We start from the raw sequence: 25,128 nt of genomic DNA, 5'->3' as shown, positions 1-25,128 counted from the left end.
ACTCACAGGGGACAGAGACCCCCATGGCTGAGCCCAGTCCTGGCGGGTGGGGGGCTCAGGGGGACCCTGTCCAGCCTCATGCAGCAGCTCCAGGAGCAGCAGGAGCAGCAGCGGTGGCATTGCACAAAGTGGCCCCATGGCTGGCTGGTAACAGCCCCACCAGTAACGGCCCCACAGCCCACCAGTAACGGCCCCACAGGTAACAGCCCCACCGGCACCAGCCCCTCCCTCCCCTAAAGCAGAGGCTGAGGCAGAGACTTGTACAAAACTGGCATCTTTATTGCTTGTTGGGTCTGTACAAAGGGGTTGGGAACAGCCCTTTGGCCAGAGACCAGCGTGGGGCCGGCTGCGAAGGTGAACGTGGGTGTCGACCACGGCCGCGCCAGCTCCAGACCTGCCCAGGGACAGGTATCCTTTACAAAAGAAAGTCAGTAGTCATCTTCAGTATTTGACACCAAAAACTGGAGCTATTTCCTGTCCCTGGGATAGCTTCTAAAACCACACGTCCCTGCCCTCCGCAACTGTGGCTATTCCAATGTGCACGCTGGGAGTACAAAAACTCTTTGTCTTGTAAAGGCACCATTTTCAGCATAGTTTAGTTCACACACACAGCGTGTCACACACAGCTAAGTACATCTCTCTGGATGACTTCACTCCCTGGATCCCCTCCTCTCTCCCCACCCTCTGACCAGGGCTGGAGATGGGCTGCATCCAGCTGCAGAGCTCATTGTAACAGACAGACAGGCAGGCAGAGCAGGACACAGCAACATTAGGAAGTAATTGATTATCTTGGAACAAAAAGGAGACCCCCACCAGTACAGTTGGTAAAATTCTAGGTGACATTTTACAGATTTTAATTGTGTTATAAATCTTAGTCTAAGTTTATGGGAAACCACAGGAGTTCAAGTATTTTATTACTGCACACACTATATATATATTTATGTATGTATATACAGAGGAAAAGATTATTTTTTGGCAATATTAGGGGGATTTTACAGATCGAGCTGTGCTTGTGGCGAGCACAGAGTAAAACAGCCCAGCACTCTCTTCAGCACTTCCCTCACTTTTAGCAAGTTTGTGCAATAGAACCTCACTTTTAGCAAGTTGTGCAATAGATTCCTACTTGTGACCATGACATCCAGCTTCTACCCATGGCATCACGGGATCAGGATCCACAGCTCCCTCTCCTAGCACAGTGGATGCTGAGCACCTCTGCTCAGGAGGAGCTCCAAAATCCAGTCTAGCTCATGGTGTGGGAGCAGAGGGCAGTCTAGTCTGATACACAGTAGCCCAGAGGCATCCTGACTGACACTACAAAGGTTTGGGTATTAAAAGAAGGGGTGCATCAGTCACCAGGTTCCCATTTAAAGCGCTCAGAGAAGCTCTGGTGGTCCAGGCAGAGACACTTCCCGCACCCCAGTGTTCTGCAGGGACTGCTGCTCTGTCTTTAGACTTGAATCAAAACCTAACAGCACCCCATTTTTTAAAACCAGAATATGGCCATGTCTTCTCGTACCTTTATGGCCACTGCCCATCCATGTATTAGTGGGAATTAGTACAGGAGTCTCATTTAGCCACTCTAATTAAAAAGCATTAAACTCAGTGCTCCTATAGCACAGCTTAGTGTCAGTCAGCATGGAGTTAAGAATTTAAGTGCATTATTATGCATCTATAAACATAATATACATGCATAAACATGTTTAAAATCTCTCTCTTCCTCTGAAAAAGTCCTCTGAGACCTCACTCCATTTATGCCATCGAGGTGTACACAGGAAACACTTTCCAGTCCATGCAGAGTAACTGTAAATTAACTGACCGGATCTCCTCGATTTGCAAACAGGTTACTCCAATTGCTCACAGTCAGAGAGACAACAACAAATTGGACAATTTCCTTACCAGGGCTCATGGCAGAAATGGGGAAGCCCAAATCCACGTGCTGGACTTCAGGATTATTTCCCTGCAGGCTGCTGCACTCCTGCTGCCAGCCTGGCTGCAGCAGCAAAGCCTGGACAGAGCGAGGAAGGGGCTGGGTGTTTCAGTCCCTGGAGCTTTGGTCGAGGTATTTATTTAGTGTAAAGTTCTACATTCCTGGCTTGGATCTCTCGCTTGCCCTGTCCCAGGCTGCAGCAGGGAGGGCACTGCCGCGGGATGCCAGAAGGGGAACTGCAATTTCAGCCGTCGCAGTGAACAGGTCAGCTCATGTGAAGGCCCCGGAGGAAGCCAAAAGCTATTTGGGAGGCAAAGGTGCCGGTCGGGAAGGGAAATACTGTCCCTGAGGTAAACACTTCTGCTGTGGTGGCGGCAGTCCCTGAGGTACAACCTTCTGCTGCGGGGGCGGGGGCCTGCAAGGGGACAGAGGAGGCGCGGTCAGTCCTGCAGCACCCACCACCCACAGCCCTCCCACGCCCACTGCCAGCATCCCCAGCCACCACACCACTGCTCCCACACTCGTTTGGAACATGCCACGGGCACACTGGGCCTTAAACTGCCTGAAATTCTCAGGGAACCTCCATTTGTTAAAACTCACCTTTTCTCCCAAAATCCTTTAAAGATCCCCCCGCCCAAGTGCCCCACCAACATGAGCTACATTGGGGTGCTCCCACTCAGTACCTGGCACTTCCTGGGTCTGTGTGTGCCATGGCACACGATTGCATTGTACAAGCACGATTAAAAAGATGAAAAATAAAGGAAAACTTTCTGTTCAAAGTTAAGAGAAATGGTTTTGCACTTGGCCATAACATTCACAAATCAGCAAAATGACAGATTTTTGAGTAATTTGCTTTTAAACTGACTATTTTAACAGGCCTTTCATCCACCTGCTGGGCTAATCTTCCCCCACAGCAGTGCTGTGAGCCTCGTTCATCACCACACAGCCATGACAGCGCAGGATGAATGCGCTGCCTTTCAGGGTGAAGTGAAGGAGAAACTTCTGCCAGTGAAAAGTCAGCCCTGCTTGCACACAACACGTGATGGAACACCCCAGGGCTCCCGGCAGTGAAGGACAGGACAAGAAAACCCATCAGTGCCACTGCCAAGGGGCATTTACAGTAACTCCACTGACCTGCTGGGCGCCCTGTGTGGCTGCTGCACCGGGTACTGCGGCGGGGAGTAGTAGGGCTGGTGGAAAGCCTGCTGAGGGTGTTGGTTAACTGGGTAAGCCGGGACAGGAAAGGTATTTGGATGCATATCCTAGAAAGAAAATACAAAGAGAATGTTCACAAATTGCACAGAAGGAATCCAAGTATTTGCGTCACTGAACAAGTGGCATTCAAGACCACTTGCAAACCAGCCTGGCAATGTCAGAGTTGTTCTTTCCTCTGAGAAACTCAGTAGGAAGAAGCAACAGCAGTCTGGGAAGTGCTGGATTTTGAAAAACACCTAAGGGCTAATCACAACAGCACTTGGTTTGCTCTGGGAGTGTGCTCTGGGTGGCTGTGGCTTTCAGAGGACAACTGCTCTGACAAGGAGAGGGGCTGGGGAGCTGGCAGACACCCTTCTCATGTGGGGTGGGTGCTCTGTCATGAGGAAAAAGCAGGTAAACTGCTTGTCAAGGCAAGCACAGCCTGGGCCAAAGCTTAAACTGGGAAACTGAGGAGCCTCCCACACAACCCTTAGGAAACAAATATTCTCCCTGCTTTTCATCAAGGAGAAACACAATTTTGAGAAATGAAGAAGTAACTTTGAAGCTTTTAATAGAGCAAAAATTATATAAACTGCCTTCATCTCTTTACTTGAGAGTAACAAACAGGCTAAAGGAAAGTACGTGATTCCTACCATGGGTACAGCTCTTGGAGCATAAGGCATGCCACGGGAGAAGCCTCTCTGCTGGTAGTCCCTGGGTTCGGTGTCTGGCCGGGGAGGAGGTGACTGAAGTGACCTGAAATCCAATGGATATGGACTGTGTGAGCACGTAACCCAGACTGTGCAGGCCATGAACCCAGGCACTGTGAACTTGACAGCTGGATTTATACTATCTTAGCACATATCAAGTGTGAGAAAGATAATATTTACCACAAATCTAATAAACAACAACCCTTTTCTGTTCAGGACTCTGGCAGCTTCCCTTTGCCCTTCTATAAATAGATGAGACCCAAAAATATAAACCCCTATCACAAATGCACAAGAACAAACGTAACAGTAAAGAGAAAATTCTCTGCTCTCTTGATTTGGGATGAATTTATCTTTTCTGTCATTGCCAGAGGCAAGCTACATGTGCCACTGGATGCAGGGGCCTTTACCTGACATCCTGGGACTGAGATATGTCTCCACACTTTGGCACTGGCTCGTGTAAACAAACATCCATGGACTGTTCAAAGGGCAGAGGAGAAGGCAGAAAGGAGAAGGCACTCACGAATGGCAGCGGGACATCAGCCTCCTGAAGCATCGCTTCAGCCTGTCTCTCTTTGCAAAGGCCAGAGCAGCAGCTACGAGGAGTGGGAGGACCAGAAAAAAGAACACCAGCAGCCCGTTGCGCAGCGAGGTGTCTTTGTCTGAGGGGACAAAACCACGGAGAAGAAATAAGTTTTACATGGTGTTACCACCATCTGACTCATAATAGCGGCGAATATTTGGTAGGAATGGTTCTATAACTGTTTTCCATTTTTCATAGAAAAAAACCCCAAAAGAATCCAGTAAGACTGCAAGATATATGCCCAAATAGATCCTTTCTGTTTTGTTTATCTTTTAGAGCCGTACCTATCATGATACCCTGGGCTGCAGCAGCACATTAAATTAGGAGATCAATCCTCATTTTTCATTACTATAATGCTTCATTACTAAAGCTCTTACAAGAGAGGACAACAGAGCTTCTGCCTTTTGGTCTGGTATTAAATCTCCCTCTTCTCCAATCACTGTTTGCTGTAGACAAAAAACTTGGGTTCTTAATCTTGACATTTTTATATGCAGCAATTTCTCCCCTGCAGGCTGTACGAAAACAGCCTTTCCATTTTTTGTCTGATGATTTGAGGGATCTGCCCAAGCTCCAATGTGTTCCTCCAGCCTGTTACTGCATCACAGTGCCTAGCTTTCCCAAACCCACACCAGCTTATGAAAAGATCATTCTTGCAGCCTACAGAAGTTACACCAATCCCATCTTTGTATACTCCACATGGACACAGCATTAAGTTTTCTCCAAACTAGAGCTTGGCTCTGGCTTCCTATTTCACCTTCAAACCCTCAGTGAGCAAAGCAAGCACCCCAGCTCTGTCAGTTTGCTTTCTGGCATGCAGAAATCATGCTTCCCTTCACTGGGGCTCCCCTTCCCAGCCGGGACACAGAGAAGTCCAAGAGGATCTTTGCTCCAAGGTAGCAGAAATCACCTGAACTAAACCAGTCCAGATCCTTACAGATCCCTACCCCAGCATCCCGAGAGAAGGGCAACACCTTGAGCAGAAAACCTCTGCAAGAATTCTTTGCCAGTGAAACCTCGTGCAGAGCCATCCCCCAAAGTTCACCAACACATTGGCTGCTCTGGCACACCCAGCCCCAGCCCTCACAGCCACTTGCCGTTGTAGGGAGGGCCACTGTCCACACTGCCCCCGTAGCCTTTGGAGTCACAGTAAGGGGGGGCCCATCCTGCTTCACAGTGGCAGTTCCTGTTGTTGTTGCACACCTGTATTCCAAAACACAAATACTCAGTAACTTCCATCTCTATGCATTTAAATCTGCGTGCAGCAGCCACGACCTGTTCTGTCCCTCGTATTGCTCAGCCTGGAGAACTCTACCCAGTAACTCCCAAATCAATTCCAAACAGTCCTTGGCCAGGCATCCCAAGATTTCACATGACTGGGCACACACAGCATTGTTCAGGAAGAGCTTCCAAGGATTAGCTATCCCAACGGCTTACACACCATGGCTTTGCTTGTTTTTTTGGTTTTTTTTTTTTTTCTTTGTGAGATGCAGAGTCAAATTTCATTAGTAATACTGGAACTGGGAATTCTTGCCTGGCAGAGAGTTTTGTTAAAGATTTTTTTGACACTACTACAGGTCCTCTTGTCTAGAGGCATTTTATAGAGTGCTTTACAGTTCAACAAAACAGAAAAATAAAGCTACTAATCACCACTTCAAAACTTGCTGCCTCTCTTCCCTGCTTACCCCATGCCCATGGCACTGCTTCTCCACGTCACAGTCATAGTTCAGGACAGAGGCACTCACACACTGGAAGTGCCTGCAGATCTGGGGAACAGAGATGCACACAGATGAGGGATGATGGCATTTCAGTGCCCCCTTGCCTCCCCAGATCCCTGCTCCTAGCTCGGGGCTCCACAGCCATGCTGTGCTTCCTGCCACAAAGCCTCACACACTCTCACTGATCATTCCAAACTCTGCAGAAACTCTGTTCCACAAAAGGCCTCTCAGCATGGGGCTGAGCTGGCACTGGAGCCTTTTGTCTCCAGTCTGAATGTAAAGGAACAGCAATTAAATTGTGCCCAGTAAGGACATGTGGAATGCACATTCCTCCGCTAGGGCTAAGCCTCTGCACTCTTTAGTTTAGTTGGATTTTAACTGAAAGTTGTCTTCAAGGCATTTGTGTGGGCCTGGCTCCTCCTGCTCATTCACAAAGCAAAGATTCTGGCTCTCAACAAACTCAATTTCTTTCGCTTCACCTACAAATGAAAGGCCCATTAAATGTTTGATGCACATGCAGTGCAGTACTGGCCTGTGGGGGGAACCAATGGAGTCCTTTACTTTTACATTAACTACAGGCATCAAAAAATAATGGTCATAACTATTCATGAAACAATGCAGCTGAAAATTTTATTCCCATGAATACCCCGAATTATTACATTAGGATATCATTTTTTAATTACCTTTCCATTACCACACTTGGTGCCTTCATTCACCATCCCTGGGTCCGGGACATCAGAGCCCAGCTGGAAATCCACCCCCCAGCATAGAGAGCCTTTGATGGGAGTTTGGATAATAGCAGGCTTGATTCCAAACACAGGCATGGCTTTCACATTTTCACACTGCAGCTTCCCACACATGGCATTCCTACAACAGCAACATAGGAACACTGTAGTGACACTTGAATTTATTCTGAGGAGGAGACTACCATGTGTTTGATACGATCTTTCCTTTCTACTGGATGATACTACTTGAAAACAAAATTGAGGCAACTCGACAAATAAAACTGAACTGGGCTTCATTCCAGTGCTGCAAGAGAAGTTTATCCCTTCTTTCTATAAGCTGTTGGAATCTCTACATTAAGGAAAACATGATGATTTGCTTGTCATCTTCCCATATGTGAACACTTAGGAAAAGCACAATCCTTGATGGGAGATGTGGAACACGCTCTCCTCACCACAGCCCTGCATCCCTTCCCTGTGCCCCTGCTACATCATCCCAAACTGACACTACAGCACCCAAATACAGATCCCCAATGATACACTTCAGAACTTCCCAATGCACTGGGCTCAACTCACCAGCTGGAACATTTCTTGTAGTCATGGCCATGGAAACCACAGTTGCCAAATCTGTCCCCCTTGGAATTCACTTCAGTAAAGCAACTGCTGGGGGCTGCTTTGGCTTCTGCAAACAACAGCCCATCCCCAGAGAGAGGAGCCACGTTACCCAGGCACAGAAACATCTCACACAGTATCTCCTGTACCCAGAGCAACTACCCTGCTACACCAAGTATTTGCCATGCAGCAGCAAGCTTAGGAACTTGATCAAAACACTAAAGAGGTTACAGCGTCAGAATTACAAGGTTCCAAGTTTAAAAACGGAGAAAAACAGTTACTTAACCTGAGTCAGTTCTAGCATTTGATATTTTTTTACAGCCCTATACAGCAAAAACCCCACTGTACCAAAAATGATAAGTGCAACAAAATTATTACTTAAATCCCCAGCACAGCACTAAGTGTAACACAGGAAGAATGCATGACCATTATGCTAAGCCATTACCACCACTGCTTCAAGTCCTCTGCCAAAGCCAGCTGGTCTTTGTCACAGAAAAGCAAATAAGTATATTAAATGAACTTAGTGTATTCTTTAGTTACATCTCTTAGAAAGATTGTAACACTGTGCCCTTCCTTACTGGAGCCAAAGATATCCTGGCACTGTGCGTCGTGGTACTGGCACACGCCGTTGTAGCAATAGGCCTCCTGGTTGTGGCAGGGGTGCCCATTCTGCACGGTGAAGTCCGGCTGGCAGAACTGTGATGTGCCATTGCAGTACTCCGGGAGGTCACACTCGTTGGTACTTGCCCGACACTCAGTGCCTCCAGGAAGGAGCTGAAGAGAGAGGGGAGGGAAAACTGCATCAGAAAGCAGGAACCTCCCAGCAGAGACAGACACTGCACCTGGCCCAATATATGCTCCAAACAAGGGACTGATCTGAAGCCCTCGTGGGGCTGTGGGCATGCAGGACAACTCACTCTCACAGATGCACTGACTAAGCCAATGCTCTCCTTTTCTCAACTTCCAAACGACACCGAAGTCTCCTACCTGGCAGTTTTTGCAGCAGTCACCATAAGCACATTCAGCACTGGCTCGGAGCCTGCAAGTTCCTGTCTCGCAGCACGGATCGCTTTCACACTCCTGAGGACAGAAGTGCTGTGAATGTCACAAGATCTCCCCCTCTGTCACATACAGTCCCCTCTGAGTGAGGGGCACGAGGCTGCCCTGGCAGCACTGGGAAAACACACAGCTACGAACCTTTGGTGAGCCACAGTCACACTCCTCCCCAGCATCCACCAGCTTGTTCCCGCAGTACGGGATGCTGTAGGTCTCATCAGGCTTTGGAACGTTGAGCAGGCAGCTCCCACCTTTGTTGAGTGTCAGCTTCTCAAAGTCTTCTGCACTGCAACTGCTGAAGTTCCTCGATCCCCTGCAGTGGAGAAAATGGGCTGAGCTTTACACTAAGCCAACCCACCAGCATTCCCTGTGTTTGCAGAACAAAGGAAACGTTTGCTTTCCCCATTACAAGCATAACATGACTCTTTGCAAGGGGAATTTGAAGGTGAAAGTAATCCATAAAAACAAAGCACATGGATAGGGCATTTTGAGCCTTCTTTTCATCCCCTTGGTCAGCTACTTACGATGCTCCAGAGCTCATAATGCAGCTGCTTGCCCCACAGTGACAGACTCGTTCATCATCATGGTTCATCCCCAGGTTATGGCCGAGCTCGTGAGCCATGATGGATGCAAACATCTGGATACTGATCCTTCCGAACTGCACAGAAGCGACACAGAAGGCAGTCAGAAGAGAGCTTATATTGACAAAGTCAGTGTTTACTTATGTGCCAAGGAGACACTTTTGCCATTCTGTCTCTACATTATCAGGATTCTCAGATCAACAGTGCCAGATTTCCAACCAAGTGTGTGGAATTTGCTTAGCAATAAGAGCCCTCAGAGAAACCTCTCTGGGACACTACCCAACGACCTCCACTTTCCAGAGCAGCTGCAACATTAACACAAAAACTAGAACTCTCCACACCAGCCCAGTTCTCCTGAAATGCACAAATTCCAGCACTTCTGTCACTGGTCCAAAGAAACCAGATTTCTGGGATTGCCGGTTATCTGAGACCAGCAGCTTGGGTCATTAAGGCTCTGCAATTCCATATAAAACATGCAGTGAAGCAGCACTGCTCAGGGAGGTCACAGCTGCAGGTCAGCCAGTACAGAACAGATTTGAGAACACCCAAAGCTCCCACAAACTTTTGAGGCAGAGATGCTTAAAATGACACAAAGAAATTCTGAGAAATCCTTTTGCATGAGTGCTGCACACTGAGCAGAGGGGAAGCTGAGCAGAAGACTACAGAGAAGTTGTGATCCAGATATCCTGGAAGTGTCAGAAACTGTTGGGGACAACATAAGAGCCCCACTAAGATACTTCAGCTTTGTTAAGAAAGACTCTGTGCTTCCAGGAAGACTTCCAGAGTGCAAACTCTGATCTCAATGACATTCAGAGATCACTAAAGAAATCTCACCACGTTAATGCCTCCTGCATGGCTCTTGGAGCACACTGTTCCCACATAGGCCATTCCAGCTGTGCCACCAAAACCCTTCTTCCTACAGTCATGGAGAGAAACGAGAGGCCATCATCTGTCTGTACAGACACACAGAGCCCATATCAGCACACCACTCCTGCCTGTGGGGCACAAATCCTGCTGCTCCAGCTTTCCAAGGCTGACACAGGAGCACTACCAGGAGCACTGCTACTGATTGCAGGCACAAATGCACCAGTTAAGCTTTTGCTTTCTGCTCAAGATGCCTTTATTCTGTTAATTTAAGACAAGCGTTTACAGACAAAGTCAGCCTCTTCCATATCATCCCTCTGCATATAAAGAGCTCAATGGTCCACCCTTAAAATCATTTGGTTTAATTGGCTGTCATCTGCCTTTCTGGTATGAACAACTCCATGGATTCTTCCTTTTTCAACTTCCTTCTCATTGCTCTCTATTTTGTTCTTAGAGGTTAAGTGCCACAGCAAAATATACCACATTTTACTGCACATAAAAGAACTTCTAAAATTAGTATTTCCTCAGACATTTGCCTCCATCACCTGCATGCTGCTGTGCTGGGAGAGGAGGCTCCCAGCTCCCAGAGGAAGGGGAGGGCAGACTTTGCTGTGCTCGCACCTCTGCCCTTTCCCTGCTTTGGGCCTGCACTATCTGCAGGAGCAGGAAGTGCACTGGGGCACTGGAATGGGGCAGGGAACAGCTCAGGAACCTCTGGGCTTGCTTGAGGGAGCAGGGCCAGACAGATTAACATCCCATGGCAAACTCAAACCAGGTCACCAGCTTCTGGAAGCCAACTGCAGAAACAACTTTGTCTCCACTAAAATGCAACATTCTGCAACAGGCTTGTGCTCATTTTCAAGTGGAAAAGGCCCTTGGATCCCCTTGGATCACAAGCCCAACCTGTTACAATGTGACAAAGGACTATCTGAGCCGAAGCTTTATACCATACAACGTAGAACATCGTGGGATGAGGAAAAAAAAGTGTTATTTAGCAATACATCTGTCAGAGGACACTGAAATTAAAGAGCACAGAAACCTTCTTAAAAATGCTTAACTTGACCCAGAATGTTTTCACAAGACATAAACCGCAGCAGAGTGCCTAGGACTCTCTGAAATACAGCAGCTGCTTCTGGCACTACAGCTGGGCAGGAACAGAATAAGCTTCTTGGGGTCGAAGGGAAGGAGCTGCTACTCACAGGACAAACTGGGCACTGTCGTGTCTCCGCCGCAAAACGAGGTTTTTCTCTCGCCACTGCACAAAATTCGCCAGCACATCCCCAGCCCCACCATCTGTGCTGATGATGTTTTCATGCTTCCAGATCTCCAAACCAACCAGCACGATGCGGATGTTCAACATAACATACATCTGGGGAGAACAAAAGAGGAGAAATATTAATAAATATCTTCAGACAAAAACAAGTGTCCTGGTGTTATAGATCTTACTGCAAGTATCCATCTTTTCTGTGCAGGTTTGACTCTTTTTTCACAGCTAGTACACAACCAGAACCATCAGAATGGATTTTCTCTGTGATTTAGACCTTCATCAGCTACAGGATCAATGCTTAAATGCCACACTGGCTACATTGTAAGACCATACAAAACAGAGATAAAAAGAAATCTCAATTCTGACAAGTATCATGTGAAATAGTAGAGTTATACTTTTTCTCTAATCTTTACACAGAAAAAAGAATTGCAATAATTGCAACCATCTGTCCTGTCACTCACTGGATGTAGCACTGGTTGGAAAAGTTCCCTAAACTAATTCTCAAGGTGGATAAGTGCAGATGAATTTAGAGGTGGAAAAGCTTCCATGGTGATGCATTCCCCAAAGTGATACCAGAAGAGACCCCAAGGTGGACATTTACAAAAGGCAGCAGGGCTGCAGCACACAGCATCCCTCCTACTCACACTGTCAAGGAAGTTTGCCAGCTGCACCATGTGTTCTCTTACTTCTGTTTCACTCTTCCCAAAATCTTCAAACTACAAGACAAAGAAACTTAGTATCACAAAGAGAAGAGATAAAGACAACACTTAGCAAAAGGAACAGAACATTTTTGCCTGGCTCCAAACCTCCCAGAAGATGCTAACCAAGAAACAACATCTTCGCTGCTATTGCTCAGCAGCTCAATATTCCAAAGACAACAGCAAAGGCAGTTTTTACTGTGTGCTTTCCTTACACTAGGAGATTCCTTGCTGACAGAACCTCTCCCTGTCTGATGGCTTACTCCTTTTCTGAGGAGGACTGCATAGCACATGTTTTATCCACTTCTAGGGTAGCATATTTGCACAACTTGGGTAAAGTGTCGAGTGTTTTTCAAGAATCCTTTTTGGGAGTAATGAAGCCTGAGGGCTTTCCAGGCCCTCTCCTGAGGGGGGGGGGGGGGAAAAAAGGGGAAAGCCACACACAACTCCCACCTTTTCTTTATCCACAACTATGAACAGCTCCACGTATCTTGTCTGGTGCAGGACCGCCCTCTTCCTCTGGGGAAAAAAAAAAAGGTTTTAGACAACTTCAGATTAATTAATTCAAGTGTTAACAAAAACCCCTCATGACATTGTCAGATTTCACTTGATGCCACCAGTGGTTTGAGTCACACCCAAAGCACACAGTGCCAAACCCAAGCAGTGTAATCCAATGCAATGACAGCCTCTGTGTTTTACACTAAAATTCAGCTGCACAAAGATTTCCCTTGTTTCAAAAGCAAGGGACCTGTGCCCAGGTTGCTTTGGAAAGTCAATACACACTTTTATAAAGGAGCAGAAAGATTCTACAAGCAAATACCAATGATCTTTAAGCGAAACACAACACTTCATTCTCCTGCTTTCATTTCAGTCTTGTTCCTGTACAGGCAGTCCTTGAAGGACAAGGGGGACCTTCAAACCAAACTGCTACTGTGATGGTGAGGAGGATGGAATAAACACAACAATATTCTCCTGGCTCCTGATGCAGCACTTTGTTAACAAGCATCTCCATGAGGGTCACGTTCCTGCCCTTAAAAGTCACCAAAAAAAGCCTAGGAATATTCCAGCCAGCTGCCCCATCCTCACTGCCATGTGCAGAAGCAGGAGAAAACTCTGGCTGCTTTTGCAGAAGGAACTGAGTTTTCCAGTAGTGCAGAAACCCCCAAATCATAAACCTTTAGGTATGTGCTAAGTCCCAGGAAATCTGATAAGCTGCTTCCATACTCTTAAATGAACTCACAAACTCCATTATGTGGGACCGGGGAGGACTTACCCGCAGCAGCTGGGTCATACTGGGATGGAGATTTCCCTCTGCATGTTCCCCTTCCTGGCCTTCAGCGGTTACTCCACACGTTGTGGGCTCTTTCTTCACGTTCTCCAGTCGATATAAAATGTGTTTAGAGCCGGAAGAGGAATCCATGGGCTCAATCCCATAGGTGACGTTCCCTATTGTCACCAAACCCCTAAAATATGGCAGTGTGTGAGAAATCCAGCACTAAGCACAGAGGACAGTACCCACAATTTTTACAGCTAAACAAAGGAACAGTTATTCTTGGATAACCAAAGCCTGCCTATACTTCAGCTCCTGTGAAGCAGCACACCACTTCAGGCCTGGCAATAGCCTTTCACTGAGTAGGGCCTTACAAATGCAGTAAATTAAATACTTCTGTAAGGCTCTGCAATGCCCCAGGAATTACATCACAGGTCTTAAGCAGAAATGCTTTAGTTCAAATACACTATTGCCACCCTGGTGCCTGGCACAACCCTGCAAAAAAAAAAATCAGTGGAACAGAATATAGGGCAATTAGCCCAAAGCAGAAAAAATTCCATCAGACTTGAGGTGCACAAGGTTTAGGGCAAATTTTGTGAAATTTGGAGACTAGTGTTCAACTTTCCATTTCTGCACTAGGTACAGCTGCCATGACCATCTCTGCAAGTTAGAAAATAAGCCAAATGTATGCCAAAACCAACTTACTGTACTCTGATAACAAACTGCATTAATAACTTATTTGATGGTACTTCAAATATCCATGAACTCCTTGAATAAAAGATGGCACAGGACAACAGCAGCAAGGCAGCTCAGTGCAGCCAGTGACTCCCTGACTGGCTGAGGCACAGTTAAAAACAGCAGAATTGGGTTTCGGGTTCAGCAGCCCCAGTGGGACAGCCGGGACACAAAGGAGGAGTTGTGCTACCTGAGCCCTGAGCAAGTGCTGACAGCCACCAGGGAATCCAGGGTCCCCTCCACGTATCCCTGATAATGGCAGTGATCCTGGATGGGAAAACAAGGGTGCATTACATACATGTTTCAGGCATTCCTGCACACCCAGGGCAATCTCTGATCTGCCACTGACCAGCAGTGATTACAACTCAAGAACACAGAATGTATTAAGTCAAGTTTACCACAGCTGGGTTTCTTAACTTGACCTAGGCTATCCCTCTCCTGTTCTGTCCTCCACCCTGCCTCAAATATTTCAAGGCCAGCCCCTCCCTACAAAGTTGGGTCAAATTACTCTTCAGTCTTCTGGCAAAAAGTTCTGGCTTGTCTGTCACCTCTCTGTAGCAGGAGGAGGGACAACACCTGCTGTCCACGCCAGCCAGTGCTGCGCTGCCAGAGCTTTCTGGCTGCACAATGCAGCCCTCATCAGCCCTGACAGATGGAGTATTTCCACTGTGTACTCTGTATATACGTATTTTGGAAAATAGACAAGGGGTAGCATGGGGCAAATACACTCTATTTTCTCTGGCATAGGTTTTTTGGACATTGATATAGGGGTCTATAATACATATTCTATCATCTGTTGCTCAGCAAGGAATGCAGAAAGAAAGGAGGGGATGTGCTAATCCTTCAGGGCCAGTGTGACTTCTGTGACCTCATGCAGAAAAAGCATTTTTCCCGTCAGAAAAAAATGCAGAAAAAGCATTTTTCCTCTAACCAATCCCTTTTAACTGGGAAGCAAAATAGTCATTTGACTCAGGTGCTCTATTTTCAAGAACAAGATCCTATGAATCATGTATGACTAATACTTCCCCTTTCAAAGGAACAACACTGATCCTTAAGAGTGAAGCCATTAGAAAAGCACTCATGCATTTTGTATCACACAACTTGCTTTTAATTCTACATTTTTAAAGGCAACATGTCAGGCAGCCTGCTTGTACAGAAAGAGGGCTGCAAACTTGCTTTCCGTGGAATAACCCCAACACTACACAGATCACATCCCTCTCAAAGGTCCTTCAGACTTGATGTCATCCATCCTGTCCAGCAGGTCCCCAATGCCAGCACTAACAGACCGCCTGCCCATCCTCAGAAGTTGTTAGCTCCTAACAGCCAGCCCTGCTGAACGGACGGGCCAGTGGCTGACAGTTCACTGTGGCTCAAGGACCAATCTGGAAGCTCATTGTGTGTAAAAGCAAAAACAAAGCTGCCTGTTCAGTCCCCGGAGCAGCCAGCGCTGCCCTGCGGGCTCCAGCCCTTGGAGGAAGGCAGCAGAGGCCAGAAGCGACATCAGCCCCGCACTGGGCTGTGAGACAAGGACAGGACCACTCCAACAATGAGATACCAACAGCGGACGGCAGCACTGCCTTTTAGAGAAGAGCAGCTTTCAATGAGACAGCAACCAGCCCCACATCAGAAACTACAGGTCTCTTACAGGTTAGATCCTCATCCAAAATTAAGGATTCTCTCCAGGAAGAGGGCGGTTGGTTCTGAAGGTGGCCCAGTAGAAAATACAACTATCCTTTTGTAATCCCAACTCCCTCATCCCACAGATGCTCAGCGTTCCAGTCACCTTCAGTGAGGGTATGAATAGAAAGAAATCCTACCTGGACATCTGGATATTCCAGTTGCAACTTTCCCTCCTTGTTATAGGTATAAACTGTGAAATCTTTGGGCAGCAGTTCTCTGCAATGAAAGGGGAGAAGGAATACAAGAGGAATTTCACGAAATGACTGTGACATTGGAGCAGAACAGTAAGATGGTCCTAATCAGAAGCGTGACAAATAGGTAAATTGCAATTAAATAAGGAAACATTAAAAAGGAAAACCCTTCAAAACTAACAAAGAAATTGTATATTTTCACAGCAAAATTCAAGAGACCAGAATGGTAGAACTGCTAATGTTCAAACCAACCACCTCACCTCAGAGACAGGAAAAGCAGCAAAACCCACTAAATTGTGCGAAAAGCCTGTTTCCAAACAGGAAAAAAAAAAATCTAGCCCTCAATCTGTTGCACATGCCTTCTCTTCCCCAGATAAGGGAGGAAGTGCATTGGGAAAGTCTCCCACAACTAAGACTGCTGCACCATCCTGGTAATTCCATTGATGTGGTGCAGCTAAATTCCCATGTTTCTGAGGGTCAGGGCCTTGGAAAGCGGCAGCTGGAGCTTCCCAAGGGCTTGCAGAGTTGTCTCTATCACAACGGCAGTTTGGAGCAGCAGCAGCCCAGTAAATGACCACGTGCTGGTGCTGCAAGTGGCCCTTCAACTCCAGACAGACAGCATCTATATCAGCTGTGAGCTCTCCGTATTCAGACCTTGGATAGAAAGTGAGTTTCCTCATTTATTAGCATCCTTGTGCTACTGAGACAGGAAAAACCACAAAACTAAAACAATAAATAAAATCCAGACAAAAGTGAAAATATTTACTTGAAATACAGCTCAGCTTGTTTATTTTTAGCTGTGAATGGAAAGAGTCGTAGATTCCCTGGGTCTCTTCAGGGTAATCTGCAGCTTCCTGCTCTGAAGGGGGTTCCCCAGGGCTGCAGGAATCGAAAAACATCTCTGGCTGATGGCCAGGACACTAAGACTCAATCTCTTCCCATTTTGCAGAGCTGGGATGTACCTGAACTTTCCACACAGAAGCCCAGGATTCAAAATTCATGTGCTATCTGCCAGCTTGTCATCTGGACACAACAGTTTGAATAATCTAATAATTCAAAGAAATTCATTACTTACTTGTTCTTTTCTAGATGAATCGTGTATTCTTTTCCCTCAATCTCAACAGCATATGACACCTTGTCCTGAATATAAAGAAAAGTGCATTTTACTCATGTTAATGAATAAAACATTCTTTGAAACCAAGAAAGGCGGATGAGCCTGAAATTTATTTTATAATTGTCCCTGTTGCCAGAACCTAGCATCCCTACCTGTGTGACTGGGGAAAAGTCACGTGAAAGAAATGGTTTCAAAATAGAACTGTGGTTTTCTTATTCCTTCCTTCTAAAACTTCCACAGAAAAGTTATGAGTCAGAGCCAGAAGAGGACAGCACAGATTTTTTACTGAACATTTACAGTGAGCCAGCACCTCCCCAGCCTTGGGGCAGGCAAGTGCCCAGTACCTGTATTGAGGAGCTGTTGGAAGCCTCTCGCCGTTCTCTTCCCAATCTCTGTGGAGTTACAACTTCGTAGGAAGTGAGCAGGGAAATCTCCTGGAAACCTGGAAAGCAGAACAGAAACACTGGGTAAAGGAACAAAGCAATCAAGAGGATAAGGCACAAGGAAGAAAACACTTCAGGAAGAGTCCACACGCAGAAGAGCACAGAGCAAACCTCAGAGCAAAGCACACTTTGATTGCCTTGCAAGGGGCCAGAGAAAACAACACAAACAGCAGAGAAGACACCAATTTGTCCAGAAAGCTTCCAACTGAAATCTTCACTTTCCAATCACTGTCTTACCAATACCCATCTCATACACCACTGCTCTTCATCAGCAGGAATCAGCATTTAAAGCAGGTCAGCACAGCAAGAACTCGCTCAAGGACACCCAGTGTGAAACCAGGTATCCTGTGCTGCAAAGCTGCAGAACTGCCCCGTGCAGCCTCTCTCAAGGAGCCCCAGCAGCTCCTGCTCTTCCCCATGGCACAGCTCAGCCTCTCACCCTTGCCCTGCGCAGCACAGCCAAACTCCTGACCTGAGGCTGGTGCTACTGTTCATTATGCTCTTAGAGAGCCCTCAAGGGCCTCAGCAAAACAACTGAGGTGAGACAAGTCCCTGCAACAAAGCAGCTGTCACAGATCCCTTTATTTATTATTTGCCTATGCAACATCAGACAGATCCCTTGAACCTAACAAGTCCACGGTCCAAGCTCCCTTCATCAGTTTTTGCAAGCAACTGCTTTATATTAACTGTGTAAACAACAATAAATTGTGCATGCAAATTACTTCTCCCATCAGCGGTGGCATCTGCTGGTGCCTGGCTCGGAGCCGCTCACCCAGGACGCAGGAGGTTGGTCAACCTGGATCACAGGCAGTATCCAGAGAAATGGTTTTCCTGGCTCATGGCAAGGGAAACAATGAGCTCATCAGAGGAGTCTGAGCCTCCCAACAAAGGTAGGGGGAAGGGAGCAGTTATCCTCACTGTCTGTCTCCAGAAATCATCACCACATCTGGGGCAGGTGAGCAAGTGTTTGGTGTCCAAGATCCTCCAAAATCTCTCAAATGGGACTGAGATGCTGCATCCAGCTAAAACCAGCCCCTCAGAGCGCACCAAAAGCACATACTGCAAGAATCACTTCTCTACATTTGTCATTTCCAACCACACACTCATACCCAGCTCCGAGCTCCTGCAGGTCACTGCTCAGCACTTGCTCCTTCCCCACTGCCATTCCCACATGCCCGTAGTAGTGGGGATGGGACACTTGGGCCAGGTTCTGGAGGCTCTCGAGGCACAGGTTACACAAACAGCAGCACACAGCCGACCTTTGCAGTGCTTGGAATACAACTCATTTGCTCAAGAGCAGCTTGGAAGCAGAAGACAAATAAGTGAATCATCACACAAAGCAGAACTGGGAGGGATTTCTGGGAAGAGTACAACTCCAAGAGGATCCTCTTAGAGCAACAGCACTAAAAGGCCAATTTTCAACTTTCTGAATGCTCCAACATTTCTCTCCCCACTTTCTGCTCTCCTTCCCACTCTTTACCTGTTCCATGCCGTGTGCCCTGTGCAGCATTTCACATACCACCAGCAACCCTCAAAGAGGGCACAGAGTATTTCAACAAAAAACCAACCAAAGAGACAAGTGCAGCCAAGCAGAAAGCCAACCCTGCTCCCACATTTTCCCCCTAAAAAGGCCAGGTACAGTTTGCAATCAATTTTTCAGCAAGTTACAGGACTTTTAGTCCTCAGGTGCTTTCTGCCACTGGCCAAGGCAGCTGTTGGAGCTGTACCACGTCACTGCTGAGAACATGACACATGCTGATGACCCATTTCCGGACTGAGATTTTGTTTCTGAACAGAAAAATGCAATTGCATCCATGACCATATTTATCTCATCTCATTAAAGGCTGCCATTAATTACCAAGCATTGGAGACAACTAGGAAGATGTGAATCACCTTCCCCTCCCCACCCCAAATCCACCATAGGAATTCCATGCATGCTCCGTGGCATGTGGGAGCTTGAAAACCATTGGAACACATCACAGCCATAACGGCTCTCCAGACACTGGGGGAAGATCTGGGGGTGCTCAGGAAAGTGTTCTGGGGGTGCCTGACAGGTAAGATCTGTATTCAGCAAAGGTCAAACTGCATCCCCTGTCTTGCTAGACCTTGGCATGCCCATGGGTCATTGGCTCAGTTACAGAATCACAGCACACAGCTACATCCACCTACACTCACACTTCCCCTCAATTATCATCCTTCCTGAGCTGTGACTCCTTCCCAAGCCTAGCAAAGGAAGGTCAAAAGATACACTCTTCAACAGAAGAAAAAAAAAACTAAAAAGAGGAAGTTCAGACTGTGGCCTATTACACCACAAAACAAGCTATTTTCATAAAAATGAATTCATCAGCATGTGAGCAGGTGTCAGCAGCTAATACCAAAACTCATTAAGTTAACTGTTGTTATCATCAATTGATTACAATTAATAGCTGAGGTCAGCTGCACCAGTCATTCCACACTTTGGCAGGGGATTGCTCACCAGAAATGCCAAAAGCATTACACAGCCATCCAGCCCATCAGGGACCTGGGAAGGACCAGTGCCACATGGAGCATCTCCACCGAGCATCCCCGATCTTCAACAGATCAGCTCATGTGCTTCAAGCTGTACCTCTGACCCCCAAAGGACGTGAACCATTCACTCCCTTCTCTCTGCCTCCAAATCTTTAGATTTCCAGTGTGCTGTCACACATCCCTCTTCTTTCCTGCAACTAAGAAACATCAATATTCAGAATTTCCTTACACCTCTGCCTGTTCATATCGGGCTGTTGTGGCTGCCCTCTCCAGTCAGAGACAGACCTATCCCACAGAAGCACCTGGAACAGGACACAACAGCCCAGTGAGGCCTCATGCATCCCAAGGCACACGTGCTTTGTGTGTTTATGGATCTCCACAGCTTAATCTCACCTTCAGAACAGACAGCACGTGTCTGATTCACTTGTCATTTAACTTACTCTTACACTTATTTCCTTCCCTGCCAACATGCTCCTGTTCCCCATTTTTCACCCTTTCATACTAGTACAGACAATTATTTCCACCCCAGAAGAACACTTTGCACCATCCTTTCAAAGCCTTCTTTCTGACAGATACTTCTCTAGTGCTCAGAACATTGGGATTGTTATCCCTGTCTTTAAGGAGCCTGAATCCCATCTGACTGGGAGGTACCAACTGCCAGCTCAATCTGCATTCTCCATATCCTATTTTCAGAATCATACAGGAGTTTGCCAAGCAGTGTCTGAGGAGAAACTTCCATGACCTGGCTTGCTTACCTATGTCCTTCAAAACAACAAAACCACCACTGCTGGTGGATTTCTCCAAGCAATGACACACCAGGAAAAGCATTTTTTTGGTGTGCTTAACTTTTGCACTAAGGTTACAGTTGTTAGTAGGATTTACTCTTTGGACTACTGCAAGCAAAAACCTCCTTCACTTTCACTATGCAAATATTATCCAAGTCCACTTAAAAATGTTTAGAGGTTTATACACAACACAAAGATAACAAGTCTTCTGCTAAATGTAGGAATGTTTTCTGTGGAGCCAGCAGTTTCAGCTCCTCCCATAGCCCAAAGGCTAAAAAGTGCCTCAGTGGTGCTTCATCTTCAAAACACCTGGGAACATCTGGCCAGCTGTTCTACAGGGCACCACTCCTTGGGACTTTTCTTTCCATCTCTCCCTCCCCTGCTCTCAGTCTTCAGACCTGCTGGGTCTCCTGCTGTGCTGGTGCCCTTTAGAAGGCAGGAAGAGATGACCAACCATCATGGCAAGGGAAGCAAATTCATCTACTCGATGTATTGCTCACCTGGAATATTTGCATAACATTAAACCTGGCCAGAACAGTTCATGAAGTTTTTTTCAGTATTTCACCAGGGATGTTGGACGTTGATCAGGTTACGGAGCTCTTCCACAGAAATATTTCCTAGAAAATTCTTACTCCCCCTTGCTGAAATCCAGACCTGTGCTGTAAGTGTTTCCTGTCTAGACTCTCCCCATTCCTTCTGCCCTTCCTAAAGCCTAATTTGTCTGCAAGACAACAGCTCCCCTTGTTCCACAAAAAGGACTGTCATGCGTGTCCACTGGCACTGTCACAACATCCTCTGCACCTCGGCACCTTCTCACAAGGAGAAGCAGGGTAAAGCTGTGCTGTCCTCTGGAGCAAGACGAGCAATCTCACCAGGACACCCTTCCTGTGGGTCATTGGCCCTGGAGGCCCTTCTTTCCATACATGACAGCGTGCCCACAGACAGAGCTGAGCACGCCGAGCCCACTCACTTCCTCCCCATCTTACCAGCTGTGAAGGTCAGCTCTGCTTACCCAGCTGAGTCCGTGGGAACCTTCTCTTTGGAGACATCGCTGGCTTTACATTTGGCCACCAAAGGGAACTGTGAAATGCACATTCTTATCTTTTTTTTAATTTTAGCTTGAGAAATAATAACGATCAAGACATGTAGAATTTCCAAAGTCATGGTTCAAACTTCCTTTTTCCAAAAGCAAGGCACTACAAGAGGCAACGTTTGCTACACTTTCCTTTCTTTGCCTTTCCTCTCTTTCCTTTCCACATGGAGGAAATAACCACAAACCCCCTCTTTGCTGAATGACTGTCCCAGATTTGTTGCAATATGGGTGAGGTAGTGCTGTGTTTTCTGTGATCTGAACAAAAGAATTATTTCAACCAAACACCCTATCTCCCCAGAAATTTAAACCCAAGCATTTAGACACTTCAAGAATTGTGGCCAAGCCTGGCTGGAACATCCTGGTATGTGTATGACACCAAGTATCTAGAAAGAGATGAAGTAGCACAAAACAGTCTCTGCCTGTGAATTTTTCTGAATTCATACAGTCAAACCTTGAAGGCTCCTATGGACACAAGCAGGAGAGGAAAAGCCACACAAAAAAACCCCTCAAGGCTACACATCACCACGTGATTATGGTCATTCAGGAATTTTCAATTAATGGCTTCTGGTAACACTCCACTTCTGCCTTACGTCCCTATGTGTGTCAAAAGTGCTTACATTATAACCCAAAAGTTGGAGGTTTCTACCCTCTCCTTCATGCTCATACCTCAGGCCAAGAAGGTGCATTCTATTTCATGGCAGGTTTGGCATTAAGAGCTGGGACAGAGACTTCCAAAGGCAGAGAGGAACACCACCATCCACCATCAGGAACTAGCACCAGTGTTTATTTCCTACAGGCAGGAACTAAAATTTTATTCCTCAAAACACCAACCACTCCACTGGAAGCACAAGCACCTGATACCTCAGAGATGCATAATTTCAGACTTCACTCCTTGGCCTCCAGGCAGAGCTCCCAACTTGCTGTGCTACATCCACCACCAGCCACCTCTCAAAGTCGGCTTTCACCTCACACAGCTCACACACCCTCCAGCAACGACAAAGCAAGTGAGAGGAAGAGATTCCAGCACAGAATCCCTCAGGGAGAGACACACACCACATAAGCACTGTCCTCAGCATGAAGCACCAGTATCAAGTTGCATATTCCTCAGCTGGGAAGACCTGACTATAAAAACATGCAGTAGTGACAAACACAAAAGTTTTACACAGTGCACGTGTCAGGAGGGGGAAACAATGACAGAGGAGACATTTCTGCCATGTATGTATAGCCTTGAACCAGAGCCATAAGAGTCCATAAACAGAACCATCTCAATTCATAAACAGTCCCTAAGGACAGCACAGGACCAACTCCTTAAAAGCCACGCAGAACGATGGCACTGAGTCCTGCCCTACCTCCCTGGGGACAGCAGGCTGCGCGGTCCTGCCCCACGCCCGGCTCAGGTACCCGAGCTCCTCGATGGCCGAGGCCACCTGCACTGACAGGGCAGCCCTGCGTCTCTGCGGGCTTTGCCAGGGTGCTTTGCCTCCTGCTCCGTGAGAGCCTGGCAGAGCTCCCGGCGAGCGCACGGCCGTACCTGACACGGGAGGACTGAGGAGCAGAGACAGTGCTCACGGGACACCGGGGAACTCGGGCAGGTGTGCGGGGGCCCGAGGTCACTACCGGGATCACCTCCTCGTCTGGAGTTCCAGGGTCCAGAGAAAGGACCCCGCTGTCCCGCCGGGCCCTCCGCAGCACCCCTGACCAGGAGCACGTCGGCACAGACGATGCTGGGCAGGGCACAGGTGGGGCTGCCACCCACAGACCCTCCTGCTGCCACCGGCGACCCCCGGGGACCACCGCCCCCTGCCCTCGGAGCCACCGCGGGGCTTACGGGGACAGCGGGCAGGACCTGCCGCTCTGGCCAAGCTACAGGGCGGTCTCTGCCCCACCTGCCACGCTTCGAGGGCAGGGGAGGGGAAGCGGCTGCCAGACCCTCCCCAGATGGTCCTGGGGAGGGGTGACAAGGGAGGGCCCGACCCTCCGGAGGGGAAGGGGAAGGGGGAACGGCGCTGTCCGGGAAAGGGAATTAGGGGCCGAGGGGGGTGCGGGCGGCAGGCCCGGCCCGGCCCCGCGCACTCACCCGCGGGCGGCCCGGGCGCGGCCGGCGGCGGCAGGAGGAAGATGAGGAAGATGAGGAAGCGGCAGAGGCAGCTCCAGGCCCGGGCCATGACAATCCCTGCCCACATCACCCCTCCCGTGGGGCGCTGGGTCCGGCCGGCGGCCCCGCGGCCTTATGGAGCCGGGCCGGGGCCTGCGCTGCACCGCCCCGGGGCGGAGCCGTCCGCCCGCCCGCCCCGGGCCCGGCACGGACCGTGGGCAGCGGCACCGCCCCAGGGACACCCGGACGGGGCGGGAAGACCCTCAACCTTTCCAGTGCTTTTTTGGACTAAAAGCTACCAGGTACCAAAAGCGATGGGGTCCCGAAGGAAACGCCCACAAGGGGAGCTGGTGTCAGCGCAGACTGCGGCCACCACGGCTCTGCTGGCCTTTCTTGCCAAAAAACTGCACTCCACATTGGAAGCAAAGAATCATAGAACATCCTGAGCTGGAAAGGGCCCACGGGGGTCATCGAGGCCAGCTCCCGGCCCTGCACAGACACCCCAACAATCCCACCCTGTGCATCCCTGGGAGCGTTGTCCAAACCCTCCTGGAGCTCTGGTAGCCTTGGGGCTGTGATCTTTCCCTCGGGAGCCTGTTCAGTGCCCCACCACCCTGGGGAAGAACCTTTTCATAATATGTTGGAAGCACATGAGAACTCATCATGTCAGCCCCTGGCTGGGCAATACCACAGGTACAGGTGAGCACAGGAAACTCCCCAGAATGAGAAGGCGTCACAGGCTTTGTCCCCCGCTACAAGCACCAGGCATATTGCCCTGCTCCACTAGTGGCCCATGGACAACCTGTCAGGGCATCTTTGGAGCTCTGTCTCATCCTCCAGAAAAATCAGGAACAAACACATGACAGACCCATCACATTACAAGCAAGTAATGGCAAGGTAGCACAATATGCAGCCTAAAAGAGCCCAGACAAACACAATATTGAAGGAATCCATCTCCATCCCCTACAGAAGCTGCACACAGCTCTTGAGTCAGAGAATAAAGAGCTTGGGAATGCCCAGTCAGTGCTTGGGCATTACTCAAGATACAGAAGGCTCCTTATGGATTATGATAATAGCATGGATCACATACAGATACCTCTGTGCACTGTACAAATGATGAAAACATGAATCATCCTGTGGTTCCTGCCTGAGGGGCATGAGATTCCCGGGTTCAAACAAGAGCCACATCCATGTCCTTTGGCTTCTCCTGTCACTCAGCACCACTACTGCAGCCCTGCGATACAAGGGACTGTAAACACACCTCTAGGCTCCAGACACGCCACCACTG

At 48.1% G+C, this 25,128-nt stretch overlaps 1 protein-coding gene across 1 annotated transcript; it reads right to left on the bottom strand.

Moving 5' to 3' along the window:
* Window positions 1-258: 258 nt before the first annotated feature.
* On the bottom strand, window positions 259-24,007 carry LOC121663074 (disintegrin and metalloproteinase domain-containing protein 9-like). The gene is made up of 22 exons (XM_042024932.1): window positions 23,823-24,007; window positions 17,261-17,358; window positions 16,878-16,942; window positions 15,749-15,827; window positions 14,122-14,198; window positions 13,200-13,389; window positions 12,380-12,445; window positions 11,873-11,944; window positions 11,161-11,330; window positions 9,932-10,013; window positions 9,041-9,174; window positions 8,658-8,829; window positions 8,448-8,540; window positions 8,039-8,234; window positions 7,425-7,530; window positions 6,810-6,993; window positions 6,094-6,174; window positions 5,506-5,611; window positions 4,352-4,490; window positions 3,775-3,877; window positions 3,062-3,189; window positions 259-2,342 (listed from the first exon to the last, which is right to left on the bottom strand). The coding sequence occupies exons 1-22, from the start codon at window positions 23,926-23,928 to the stop codon at window positions 2,228-2,230; spliced, it is 2,562 nt and encodes an 853-aa protein (XP_041880866.1). The 5' UTR covers window positions 23,929-24,007; the 3' UTR covers window positions 259-2,227.
* Window positions 24,008-25,128: the final 1,121 nt, after the last annotated feature.

This window comes from Corvus kubaryi, unplaced genomic scaffold, assembly GCF_017639235.1.
Source record: "Corvus kubaryi isolate FWS band 111438036 unplaced genomic scaffold, C.kubaryi_AGA036_p1.0 37265, whole genome shotgun sequence".
Lineage (NCBI taxonomy): Eukaryota > Metazoa > Chordata > Aves > Passeriformes > Corvidae > Corvus > Corvus kubaryi.
This window is presented reverse-complemented; position numbering and strand designations above follow the sequence as displayed.

Excerpts from the sequence above, each read along its gene's own strand:
- LOC121663074 (XM_042024932.1), bottom strand. The coding sequence starts at position 23,928 with ATGTGGGCAGGGATTGTCATGGCCCGGGCCTGGAGCTGCCTCTGCCGC. Across the intron at positions 11,331-11,872 it reads TGGCAAACTTCCTTGACAGT|ATGTATGTTATGTTGAACAT; the intron begins GTGAGTAGGAGG and ends TGTTCTCCCCAG. Across the intron at positions 8,235-8,447 it reads ACTGCTGCAAAAACTGCCAG|CTCCTTCCTGGAGGCACTGA; the intron begins GTAGGAGACTTC and ends CTCTCTCTTCAG.